Source organism: Hyperolius riggenbachi, chromosome 7, assembly GCF_040937935.1.
Source record: "Hyperolius riggenbachi isolate aHypRig1 chromosome 7, aHypRig1.pri, whole genome shotgun sequence".
NCBI classification, from domain to species: Eukaryota; Metazoa; Chordata; class Amphibia; order Anura; family Hyperoliidae; genus Hyperolius; species Hyperolius riggenbachi.
This window is the reverse complement of record NC_090652.1, coordinates 116,297,459-116,311,229: the sequence shown is the minus strand read 5'-3', so window position 1 is coordinate 116,311,229 and position 13,771 is coordinate 116,297,459. Positions and strand designations below refer to the sequence as shown.

General features: G+C 45.0%; 1 protein-coding gene across 1 annotated transcript in view; it reads left to right on the top strand.

The window, feature by feature from the left end:
- Window positions 1-238: 238 nt before the first annotated feature.
- The window catches only part of MCM5 (minichromosome maintenance complex component 5), a 28,691-nt gene continuing 15,158 nt past the window's right edge, over window positions 239-13,771 (top strand). The window contains exons 1-6 of the mRNA XM_068244557.1: window positions 239-546; window positions 3,674-3,800; window positions 7,527-7,655; window positions 8,682-8,854; window positions 9,903-10,058; window positions 10,155-10,321. Of these exons, the coding sequence (XP_068100658.1) occupies window positions 377-546; window positions 3,674-3,800; window positions 7,527-7,655; window positions 8,682-8,854; window positions 9,903-10,058; window positions 10,155-10,321 (922 nt within the window). The 5' untranslated portion in view covers window positions 239-376. The remainder of the gene's footprint in view (window positions 547-3,673; window positions 3,801-7,526; window positions 7,656-8,681; window positions 8,855-9,902; window positions 10,059-10,154; window positions 10,322-13,771) is intronic.

Sequence of the window (13,771 nt, the reverse complement as noted above, 5' to 3'; positions counted from 1 at the left end):
TAGGATTGTACTTATCCCCACTATTCTCCTTTTAAAGGGGCAGTGCTTCTCAGCTCCTCATGGCCGCAATGTAATGTATGAAGTCAAGTGCATGTATGATACTCCGGAAGTAGTCAGTAAAATGGCCTCCTGTTTGCAGACATGAATACTCGTCTAGCCACGCCTCTAGTGAACGCACCCAGTATAGTTTTACTACGCCCACTATAGACAAACCCACCAAGTCTCCGAGCTAGGCCAACCAATAGGAAAACGTAGGGGCGAGGTCTCCGTTGTGGCGCCTATTCTACTTTGGCGGGAAAGTGTTCTTTTCGCGGGCTTTCGGAGCAAGTGGAGTTGATCACCTTCTGTGTGTGTTTCGTATCAGCCGGTTATCGTCATGTCTGGGTTCGATGAAGGCGGCATCTTCTACAGTGACAGCTTTGGCGGCGAACAGGCGGTTGGAGATGAAGGACAAGCCAAGAAATCTCAGCTGAAGAAGAGGTTTAAAGAGTTCCTTCGGCAGTACCGCTATGGCACCGACCGCACCGGCTTCACGTACAAGTACAGGTGAGTGGCCCAGATCCCAAGCCTGCGCTTTGTTGTGGAGGTCTCTGTTCCACCATCGCTAGCTCTCAGGCATGAGGTCTGTGAGACGGTCCATAGGGACAGATTAACTCACAGCATCATGTTGTGCGAGCCCATGGTTCTGTGTATTCTATAGTCCGATGACAGTAGCAACGCGCACTGCATAAATAACAGCTATATCAACAATCGCTGCGGTTGTTGATATGGCTGTTATTTCTGCAGTGCATGTTCCGTATGGCATATATTATAATATTATTAGACTAGACACAGCAAGCTGGTATCCTTGTTGACAAAGCATTTATGCGGCTGCCCTCCATTGTTTAGCTTTGCAAGCTGGTAGATGCACTAGTCTTAAAGTGGCCATATAAAAGGCGACTTTGTGCCCGCTTTGACCATATGATTCAATTATTATAATTGGATGAGAATCAATGTTGCTAAGTGCATGCTCTACCAACAATGTGACCAATTTTGGGTTGAAAATTGGTTGCGTTGTTTGCGCATGGTGCAAAAGTTGGGCTGACTTGTGCTGCAGAACGGTGTGCAATTTTGATAGGAGTGATGAACGTGGCAAAGCCCCTGGTGTTGTACCCCCTAATCAAAACAATTATGCCCCTCCCCTGGTGCCCAGTGTAAAATGTACCTTACCCTACAGTGGCCTGCGCTTGTCCCTCCACTTCTGCTGTCCATGGACGTGCCCCATGTGGTTTTCAAGTAAGGGCCTATGTGTGGTGTGTATGCAGAGGAGGAATCTCGGAAGCCAGTGGGGGGACATGCGTAGACTGCTGACAGGTTATGTATACTCTTTACACTGGGCAATGAGGGGACAGCTGCAGATGATGGGCACCAGACTGATTCTGGGTCGTTTTCAGCATGACCTTGATCAGGAAACAGCCTGTGGTGTATGGGAAGCTGACAGATCTCTTATCAGATTTGATTAGAGAGAGATTTGTCTCTTGGTTGAATCTGCCCATCATTGCTACATGTATGGCTGCTGTACGCACGCTGGATTATTGGCTGAAGCAGTTATTAGCTGCCTACTTTAAAGGAAAACTTAAGTCAAATAAAAAAAATGACATTTACTCACCTGGGGCATCCCTCAGCACCCCGAAGCTGGATGGTGCCCTCGCAGCCCCACTCCGATCGTCCTGTCCCCGCCGGCGGCTACTTCCGGTTCGGCGACAGCCGCCGACAGGCTGGGAACGCGGCTGATTTTCCGCGTTCCCAGCCGCTGCTATCACCCTCTATGCTGCTATAGCGTATATATATGGGGCTTTTCTCCTCTTCAGAGTTTTGCACCAATGTCGAGGGTAAGGCCTCGTTCTCACTAGTCGCTTTGCCGTCCGGATTTCAGCAACGCGTGCGGGAAGCAGAAACGCACGACATCAGAAGTGCATAGACTGCACTGTCTGATGTTCACTCTGCATGCGTTGCGGACCAGTGCGGTCTGGGAACACATGCTGCGTGCATTTTTTGCTTAAATGCAAATTCACTACAGTGAATGGGATTCAGCAACGCATGCAAACGCATGCAAACGCAGATGGCGTGCGTTCGTACGCGTTGCAGTTCTGACAGCACAGCCATTTGCGTTGGTAATGTGAACGAGGCCTAAAGGTTACCTCTTTTGCTGACCACTTGATGATGCGGTGCAGTGGCTTGTTGTGCGGTCTCATTGTATCCCATCCAAAACACTGCCTGAAGTTTCTATGCTCTTACCATGTTATCAAATATTTGCTTACCCCCTCACCATGCTACATATTGAGATAGTATAACTGTGGGCACAGAGTTCAATCCTAATCTGTGCAGAGTAAACATACTCTCCTCTTTGAGTGAGTTTTTCTTCAGTCCCCAGTCCTCTTATCTATTCAGACCCTTGTTTTCACGGAATGCTGGTGTCCCTGATGTAGAGCTTCAAACTGTCACATCCATGTTGCCTGTTATATTTAGCCCCTTATGGATATCAGAGCTAAAAAAGTTTGGAGAAATTGAGGGAGCAGGCATATACTACCCACCTGTCCTTATGCCCACTGCTTAAAGGACTTACGAGCTGAAGCAAAAAAAAAAGTTAATTACCTTAGCTGAATGTCAGACCTCAGGGCAGACGATCAGTGCCTCCCCTGCTATTTTTAGACCCTCTGTCATGTTAATCCAGCTATCATTAGCGGCCCAGACCCGGGCCATGGTCGCCTTGGCTCATGACGATTAGAATCGCCGCTTTAAAACTCCTCTGCCTGCGCAGTACTGAGGCTGCGCAGGATTACAGCCCTGGGAGCGCACATCGTTGCTCGGTATACTGTTATACGTCATGTGGGCTTCACCACATGACTGACTGCACTTCGAGCCGGCCGCGCCCCCTCAGCACAGAATACCAGCGCTGAGCGAGAAAGGACGTTACCTAGCTACAGGACTTGTTTACTGCAGATTTGAATAAAATAATGTACTCTGCAAATCTGCAGTAAACAAATCCTGTAGCTAGGTAACGTCCTCCCTCGCTCAGCGCTGGTATTCTGTGCTGAGGGGGCGCGGCCGGCTGGAAGTGCAGTCAGTCATGTGAGCTGTCATGTGGTGACGCCCACATGACGTATAACATTATACCGAGCGACGATGTGCGCTCCCAGGGCTGTAATCCAGGCAGAGGAGTTTTAAAGCGGCGATTCTAATCTTCATGAGCTAAGGCGACCCTGGCCTGGGTCGGGGCCACAAATCATAGCTGGATTAACATGACAGAGGGTCTATAAATGGCAAGGGAGGCACGGATCGCCTGCCCTGAGGTCTGACATTCAGCTAAGGTAATTAACTTTTTTTTTGCTTCGGCTCGTAAGTCCTTTAAGCCCCCCCCCCCCGTTCTTCTTTCTGCCCCTGTAGCTCACCTGAAAGCATCCCATTCTCCCCCTCACTGTCATATGCAGACTTGCATGTAGCTTTATGACAAGTGTGCTATCTGTCCCGATCTCAAATTTATAATGGCTCCTTAATTTGATCCCCCTTCTGTTGTAGACATGTGGTTGTGAGCCCTGTGTGGGATAATTGATCATATGAATGGTTTGAAGTTCTCAATAAGTTGCTACAATGGTTTGTGGTGGTCATTTTATTTTATTTTTTTTGCTTCCAGGGATGAGCTTAAGCGTCACTATAACCTGGGGGAATACTGGATTGAAGTGGAGATGGAAGACCTAGCCAGCTTTGATGAGGACCTTGCAGATTACCTCTACAAGCAGCCCACAGAGCATCTTCAGCTGGTAACTGGTTTTCTTATGATTAACAAACTTTAGGCTATGATCAGTGACATGATGCAGGGTGTAGCCTGTAACAGGCTCGCAACGGCAGGGAGAACGCGTCACGGTACAGTACACACAAATTATGCTTCATTGCAACTGTTCAAGTGACACTGAAGTGAAAAAAACTTAAATAATGAATTTTGTGTAGTACGTATAATTAATAGAACATTAGTAACAAAGAAAATAATGTATTTTTATTTTCAGTTATATAGTGTTTTTTATAACATTGCATCATTCTGTAATATTTGCAGTTTACACACTCCACTCAGCATTTTAAATGATTTCACAAAGCAGAGCTAATGACCCTTTCAACTTTCACTGTATCTTACATTTGGTCTATCTTACACATTTTTTTTCTGCTTAGCTGCTCCCGAGGTTTTAAATTTAGGATAGGTCACTTGCCCGGAAGCCTGCCTCACCGTGGCGCAAGTGTCTAGTATAACATACTTTGCATGCAAACCATATTGGAAGCTAAAGTACCTCCTAGTTTAATAAATGTTAGCACTTGTCTTGGATGCAGGGCATGCATTTCTCAGTCTGGCAGAGGCGGTGTATGCCTGTGCGATTAACCATTCAATTGCAGCATGTGTTTAGGGATGCGCAGCTTTCACTGTATCTTGTTTAAGGTTTTACAGCAGAGGAGACAGTTGAGGTAAAGGCTTCAGGCAGGGAACACACTTGTCTTTCAGTTTTCTGCGTGCATTTTCCTGCATACTTTTTCTGCACACCAAGTGTGTTTCTATGCAGGAAAACGCGCACGTTTTTTTACAGCAGCTGATGTAGTTGATAGAAAAAACTGACAAAATGTGCAGAATCAGGATGCAGAATGTCAGTTTTTTTTCTGCGTGCGAACATATAAGTGTGTACTAGCCCATTGATTAACATGAGTTCTCAGTTTTTCTGTGCAGAAAACGCGCACGAAAACCGTCAAATGTGTTCCCTGCCTCAGAAGACAGAGCTCTCTGCCACTTTGCAAGCTGAAGAGCTCAGAGAAGCTCTTTCGCATAGATAACAAGTGAAGTTTCTTACGTCTTCCTGTACTGGAAACAGTGAGACTCATGTGCTGCTAATGTTTAATTTCTTAGCTGGACATACAAATACATTTATTTTCACTTCATATTCCCTTTAAAGTGCACATGTTTAGTATTTATATAGCTCTGACATCTACTGCAGCCCTTTAGAGTGATATACAGTGGGATGCGAAAGTTTGGGCAGCCTTGTTAATCGTCATGATTTTCCTGTATAAATCGTTGGTTGTTAAGATAAAAAATGTCAGTTTAATATACAACATAGGAGACAAACACATGCTATTTGAGAAGTGAAATGAAGTTTATTGGATTTACAGAAAGTGTGCAATAATTCTTTAAACAAAATTAGGCAGGTGCATAAAAAGAAATGAAATCAATATTTAGTAGATCCTCCTTTTGCAGAAATTACAGCCTCTAAATGCTTCCTGTAGGTTCCAATGAGAGTGGATTCTGGTTGAAGGTATTTTGGACCATTCCTCTTTACAAAATATCTCTAGTTCATTCAGGTTTGATGGCTTCCGAGCATGGCAGCTCTAACTCACACCACAGATTTTCAATTCTATTCAGGTCTGGGGACTGAGAGCCATTCCAGAACGTTGTACTTGTTCCTCTGCATGAACGTCTTGTTGAAAGATACAGCCCCGGTGCAGCTTCAGCTTTGTCACTGATTCCTGGACATTGGTCTCCAAAATCAGCTGATGCTGAGTGTAATCCATGCGTCCCTCCCAGTCCCTGCACTGGCCACACAGCCACACAGCCCCACAGCATGATGGAACCACCCCCATATTTTACTGTAGGTAGCAGGTGTTTTTCTTGGAATGCTGTTATTTTTCCTCTATGCATTACACCCCTTGTTATGCCCAAATAACTCCATTTTAGTTTAATCACTCCACAGCACCTTATTCCAAAATGAAGCTGACTTGTCCAAATGTGCTTTAGCATACCTCAAGCGGCTCTGTTTGTGCTGTGGGTGGAGAAAAGGCTTCCTCTGCATCACTCTCGCATACAGCATCTCCTTGTGTAAAGTGCGGTGAATGGTTAAACGATGCGCAGTAACACTCTGCAGCAAGATGATGTTGTAGGTCTTTGGTGCTGGTCTGTGGATTGACTGACTATTCTCACAATTTGTCGCTTCTGTCCGAGATTTTTCTCGGTCTGCCGCTTCGAGCCTTAACTTGAACTGAGCCTGTGGTCTTCCATTTCCTCAATATGTTCCGAACTGTGGAAACAGCTGAAATCTGAGACAGCTTTCTGTATCCTTCCCCTAAACCATGATGGTGAACAATCTTTGTCTTCAGGTCATTTGAGAGTTGTTTTTGAGACCCCCCATGTTGCTACTCTTCGGAGAAAAGTAAGAGGGAAACTTATAATTGACCCCCTTAAATACTTTCTCATAATTGGATTCCCCTGTGTATGTAGGTCAGGGGTTGCTTAGCTTACTAAGCCAATTTGAGTTTCAATAATTCTTAAGGTTTTGTAATCAATAAAATGACAACACTGCCCAAATTTATGCACCTGCCTAATTTTATTTAAACAATTATTGCATACTTTCTGTAAATCCAATAAACTTCATTTCACTTCTCAAATATCACTGCGTGTCTCCTATATATTTGACATTTTTTATCGTAACAACCAGTGACTTATATAGGAAAATCATGACTATTAACAAGGTTGCCCAAATTTTCGCATTCTACTGTAGTACTTTCACTAAACTGCATGCATCATTATCCCGATTGATGCACTCCAATGTGACAGCATTGCTATATAACTGCATCAGGTTATCAGCAGGGCCGTGGAGTCTGAGTCGGAGCAATTTTGGGTACCTGGAGTCGGTGGTTTCATAAACTGAGTAGTCTGAGTCGGAAGATTTTTATACTGACTCCACAGCTCTGGTTATCAGTGCGGTTATATTGTTGTATACACAATCTAGTGTGAATGTAGGATATCCAAAGTGAATTTAAGAACAAAGTCAGTGCGCATGCGCGTGCACCCATCCGCCTGGCTCCCTGGCCCTGTCCTGTCCCAATGGCTATTTGCGCTGTGCACATGCGCAGTAGCAAAAAACACGGACAGATAGACGCAGCGATATTAGGGTTTGATTATATAGGATGCCATGTATTACATGTATACAGTTTATATTCTAGTGCTGCTTTGTAGTGTCTTGTATGTAGCATTAGATTTGGATGTATGAGAATGGTGCATGCAGTCACATGATTGATACTGTTATGGAACTTGCATTACCTTCCTTGGATGTAATTGGAAGGTAACAGTGTGGCAGAGGAGTGGGGTGCATTGTACTTTTCTAAAGTAATGTGTTTTATAAATCTCTCCTTTTGCCTCTGACTGGATATTATAAGTTGCTATATATTTTATATATGTTATACTGCTTTCTGTCTAAAAGGTTGTTAATTTTGTCTCCACTTTTCTAATGCTGTGAATTAAGTGTCGAGAAATCTTGTGATCTCTGTACAGGCACTTCGCTATTATTGCAACAACTTTATTGGCACCAGAAATGCCAGATCAGGGACAGTTCTATTTTGTATTGTATATTCAATGCAAGATTTTATTCCACATTAAGCATGAGAGTTATGGCTGAGGTTTTTTTTTTTTTTTATATTGGTTTATGTTGCTATATTGATAACCTATACTCTTATCTTAGTTTGAGGAAGCTGCACAGGAGGTGGCGGATGAGGTCACACGTCCTCGCCCTGCGGGAGAAGAAACTGTACAAGAAATCCAGGTCATGCTACGTTCCGATGCCAATCCAGCTAATATCAGGAGTCTAAAGGTACATATCATGCTGTGTATCTTTTTATAGTGAGCCTTTTGAGGAAATGCCCCATCACCCTCTGTACCAGTAGGGGTGTAGATAGAAGAAACCATCTGACAAGTTTTATTTCTTTGCTCAAAATAATTTTGGATGTTGACAGTGGTCCAGCACCTGAGAAAGGGTGTGTCGGTCTGAACTCTATAATTATATAATCCAGGAGCCCTAAACCGGGGAGAGGTCAACATGCAAAACTGACTTAAGCAACAAGCCTGGTCCTATGATACTCCCCTCATGAAAAACGCCTAAATGGATCAGAAAAATTATATACGTGTGCTACATAAGTCATTGAATACATCTGACATCTGGAGTACGTGCATATTTTTGTGACAGCGGTTAATAACGATATTTGTCCATGGACCCCCATGAGCAATAATATCAAGAACAGATCCAACAGGATAGATCAATCATTATACCTAAAGCCTAGTACACTGAATACTGTTTGCAGGGATTGGGTCTCGATCCCACAGTTGTTGAGGTCTAATTGCTGTATAAATGTCACGGTCATCCGTTGCTATAGAGAAAGGAAGAGATAACGTATGGCGCATTATGGATTGTTTTTTTTGATGGGATGATGACTTAAAAAACAGTGCGTAGGGGATTGGGAGGATGTTGGTAAAGATCCGGCATCTCAGATCTATAGGAGATGTCGGGATTTTTGTACACAGGCTAAGCTGAGGTGGTCTTTAATGGCCGTCTTGGAAGAGTTTTTAGTTTAGAGTGTAAATGGCTTAAGAACCATTAGTCATCTTTTCACACTCTAGGAGGCTTTAGGCATTCACTGCATTATGTGAGGGTCTGCTAGATAACTGATTATAAGACTCCTTTACTGATCTCACCTGTGTTTAGCTGCATGTGGAGCTCAGAATGCTTTAGAAGAAGCTGGAATTTTGGGGTTTTCTGGGCAGAATGCACTCAGTGTACAGAAAACCACCGATCTGTAGAGCTTTATGCTCCTTCTCATGTGTATTTCTTTTATAATTGTAGTCAGAGCAGATGTCTCACCTTGTGAAAATCCCAGGAATCATCATTGCCGCCACGGCCGTGAGAGCCAAGGCCATCAAAATCTCTATCCAGTGCCGAAGCTGCCGAAACACCATCAGTAACATACCCGTGAGGCCTGGCCTGGAAGGTTACGCCATGCCACGCAAATGCAATGTGTAAGTTTGTAGACCTGCTTAAGGTTGATCTCTGCATGCCACTTCTGTTCATGCACAGTGTTGTATGTATAGGACTATTACTGTTGCATAGTTTCTTTGATTGAGAAGACCTCCATCCACTGAGTTCATATAGAAAATATGGTAACATTAAGGGTTGGGACTCCTAGAGCATTTTTGGCAGTGTTTTGGGATCGACTTCCCAAAATGCTCTGCCAATGTAAGTGGGTGGAGCAGATCCCGCAGGAGTGATTGCGATAAGGGAAATCACAATGGCAGGACATGCAGCGTTTTGGGAGCGTTTCCATTCCAGTGTATTGTATAGGAGCAGGGAAATGGCTTCCAAAAATTGCTTACAAAGCACTGCCACAAATTGCTAGTGTAGCGCTTTATAGTGGGTCCCAGGTCTAACATTATTTTTATTTTTTTTTGTCGTAATTTTTATTAGGTCAGCATAGTAAACATGCAATCATATAAAGATTACAATACAACGGTACAACCACTCCAACATACTAATAGAAAAAGAAGAATCCACTTAGAAACAGCCTTGCATGGAGCTTTCTCATATATCTCTCCTGATTCCATACCCCCCACCCTCCCCCAGGAGGAGAAGATAGAGAAGGAACTATTACGTTACCTTACACATAGGGCCCGTGTCCACCTTTCTCCAGGAAAGCCAATAAACATAGTGGTATATAATACTACAGACCCATTTTTTTAATGAAGACCTAAATCAAGAATAAAAGAGAAAACCGGAGGGGGGAGGGATGCTTGACAAGATGGTATTCTCAGTTAAATACTTAGTGCCCAACCTAAATAATGTCCATCCCAGGTCTAACATTAGCAAGCATCCTTACATAGCCCATTTGATCTAGAGGAAGGCAAAACCCCTTTACGTAGCTTGGATCAGTCGGCTCTAAAAGGGGGGGGGGGGGGGAATATCTATAATATAAGGCCATTTAGTGATTGGGATACATGTTGCATATCTAACACTATAACTGCTTGTTGCCAGCTAGCCATATGTAATTTGTCATATTCTGATTCATTCCAGGGAAGCAGCCGGTCGTCCCAAGTGCCCCCTTGACCCATACTTTATCATACCAGATAAATGCAAGTGTGTGGATTTCCAGACACTAAAACTTCAGGAGTCCCCGGATGCCGTACCCCATGGAGAGATGCCTCGCCACATGCAGCTGTACTGTGACAGGTAATGTCTGCTCTGTGAGTCGCTCTCAGAAGTGTCTTCAAAGGGTTTTAGTGTAATTCTCCTCCACCTCTAAAATGCATGTTTATCTTTTTCTAGGTATCTGTGTGACAAGGTTGTTCCTGGCAACAGAGTTACCATCATGGGCATTTACTCAATCCGTAAGAGTGGCAAGACTTCTAACAAAGGCCGTGACAGAGTGGGTGTTGGAATTCGAAGCTCATATATACGCGTGGTTGGCATTCAGGTGGATACAGAAGGGACAGGTGAGATGTCAACCTAATTAGCCATCTTTGTGCCCTTAGTGTTAGGTAGCATTATTTGCTGGCAATCTGCAAAGCGCTGCAACAGTGAAACGTATGTGGGTGGTTCCATTTGCTGCATTGCCAAATCACAATCACTTTGGGAATCAACTGTGGGGCTCCGGCGTTTCAGGATTGCAAACGTTTTACAATGTCTAGTGCTACCAGTGGGTCCCAGGCCTCAGAGGCAGAGGATCTGCAGGACAGCCAGACAATATGCATTGTGTAGAGAGAATCTGTAATCCTCAACAAAAAATCCCTCTGGGGGATTCTTACCTCTGGAGGGGGAAGCCTCTGGATCCTAACGAGGCTTCCCCCTGTCAAGTGCCAGGGTCCCCCAAGTGCGGCAAGGTAAACATTTACCTACTGCGATCCTGCGCAGGCACACTAGCTGCTCTTTATTCGGGCTGAGGTGGAAATGGTCGAAACCTGATTGTACTGCGCAGACGCAAGTCCTTTTGCGCCTGTGCAGTAGAGCGGATACGATCGGGCTCCGCTATTTCCGCCTAGCCTGAAGAGTCGCTACTGCGATCCCAGAGGGGTAAAAATCAAGCTTGTCGGGGAGCCAGCGCTAGATTCCCTGAAGCTACAGGGGAGGAGGAAGCCTCATTGGGACCCTGAGGCTTCCCCCTCTGGAGGTAAGTTCCCCCAGAGGGTTTTTTGTTTTTTCTTTTGACTCTCTTTAACCTCCCTGGCGTTTAATTTCCCCAGGATTTCTGTACAAAAAGTGATCCAACTAATTTTCCTAACTTTTTTTCCTGTAACTTGCCAAAATGTGTCAAGCATGCGTCTAGTATGCGTCTAGTATACAGTGCAGGGGTGTATTAACGTATTTGGACGTGAATAACAGTCAATAGCGCTAGGGAGGTTAAAGGAAACCTTAAGGCCTCGTTCACATCTGCTGCGCTTAGAAAAGTGTGAGCGCGTGGCAAAGAGGCATGCGCTTGTGCGCGTTTCTGTGCATTGCGCTGCACTACTTTAAGGCACGTTTTGCTTAACGATTTCAGCCCTCGGATTTTTCACCTTATGCATCAGAGCAATTTTCATCTTCCATTCATTCGCTATTAACTTTATCACTACTTATCACAATTTATTGATCTATATCTTGTTTTTTCTGCGACTAAATAGGCTTTCTTTGGGTGGTACATTTTGCTAAGAATTATTTTTATAAATGCATTTTAACAGGAATATTAAGAAAATTTTAAACCTCATTTATATCTCATTTTTCGGCCATTATAGCTTTAACCACTTAAGGACTGGGCTGTGTGTTAGAGATCTGTGCTGCGTGGGCTCTGCAGCCCGCAGCACAGATCGTGAATACAGCAGGGCGATCAGACTTCCCCCCCCCCCCCCCTTTTTCCCCACTAGGGGGATGATCTGCTGGGGGGGGGGGGGGGGGTCTGATCGCCGCCGCTCTGTGTGGCCGAGCGGGGGGGCTCCTCAAAGCCCCCCCCTCCGCAGCGTTTTCCTCCCTACCTCTTCCGCGCTCTGGCTGTGCTGTGTGCAGGACGGATATCCGTCCTGCGCATTGTAGGATAGGCTTCAGCCTATCAAATGACGGCGATCCCCGGCCAATCAGAGGCCGGGGATCGCTAATCTGCCCTACGGTGCTGCTGCGCAGCAGCGCCGTATGATGTAAACAGCGGGGATTTCTTCCCCTGGTGTTTACATTTTGCCGGCGAGCCGCGATCGGCTGCTCTCCGGCTGTTCAGAGACGCCCTCCGTGAACTGACATGGAAAGGCCGCTCGATCGAGCGGCCGTTTCCATGGTAACCCACTTAAGACCTGCTGACGCCTATGGGCGTTAGCTGGTCGTTAAGTGGTTAAAATGCATGCTACCATAATTAAAACCTATGTATTTTATTTGCCCATTTGTCTCGGTTATTACACCATTTTAAATTTTGTCCCTATCACAGTGTATGGCACCAATATTTTATTTGGAAATAAAGGTGCATTTTTTTCAGTTTTGCGTCCATCACTATTTACAAGCTTATAATTTAAAAATTTTTTTGTAGTATACCACCTTCACATGCATATTTAAAAAGTTCAGACCCTTAGGTAACTATTTTTTAATGGGGAAAAAAAAGTTTGGGTAATTTTTTGGTGTTGGGAAATAAACAGTTAATTTTTAATGTTCTAATATGTGTAAAATGTTTGTAGATGTAGTTTTACTATTTGGCCCACAAGATGGCCACCTTGAGGTTTTTTTTTTTCTCCTTGAGCTTCTCGCTAACCGAAAGCGCAAGAACGGGGAAACTTTTTTTTTTTTTTTTTTGCAGAAAGACTGAAGCCTCTAGTAAGGCCCCGTTCACACTGCACGTTTCCAGCCGCGTTTTGGGAATGCGTGCAGGAGGCCGACACGCACGAGTGCACTGTCTGATGTTCACACTGCATGCGTTCCGGACCAGTGCAGTCTGGGAACGCATGCTTTTCAGTGATGGGATCATCCACGCAACGCATACAAACGCGGTTGGCGTGCGTTCCGCACGCATGGCCTGTCCGCGTTTGTGATGTGAACGGGGCCTTAGAGAGCTTCTGGTTTTTCTGCTGATGACACGGATCGGTGATCAGGAACCATGTTCCCATTCACTGATCCCAGGGCTACCAGGGGACAGCACGGGGGCGCGCCGAAGCAGAGCAGCTGCCTGATCACGTCCGGGCGGCTGAAATGGTTAATGTAGCAGTTGTCTAAGCTTTGTTTTTCTATGTAAATGTATTTTTTTTCCAAATAAGGGTAAAAAATGCGCTTGTACATTATGCGCTTAAAAAGCGCACCCATTCACTTGCATTGATGTACACTTTACAGCTCAATGCACAGAAATGCATGCAACCCTACGTTTTTGGTAAAGCTGCTCAGCGCAGCGCATAGATGTTAACCAGCTACATTTAACTACATGGGAAAATCAATACCTTGCTGAACGCGCAGGGCAGTGCGCTGTAAAAAGCGCACAGAAATGGCTTTGATGTGAACGAGCCCTAACTGAGAGGGATATGGATGTTTCCTTTTAAATAATACCAGTTGCTTGGCAGTCCTGCTGATCTTTCACATCAGAAGTGGTTGAATTACAACCTGAAACAAGCATGCAGCTAATCCAGTCTGACCTCAGTCAAAACACCTGATCTGCGTGCTTGTTCAGGGGCTGTGGCTAAAAGTAGTAGATACAGGAGCAGCAGAAGTCAGGCAACTGGAATTATTTAAAAATCCACATCCTTCTCAGTTTAGGTTACCTTTAACCACTTGCCGACCGCACGCTTATACCGTGCGTCGGCAAAGTGGCAGCTGCAGGACCGTCGCCAGCTGCAGGCTGATTAATTAGAAAGCAGCCGCTCGCGCGAGCGGCTGCTTCCTGTCAAATCACGGCGGGGGGCTCCGTGAATAGCCTGCGGGCCGCCGATGGCGGCTCGCAGGCTAAA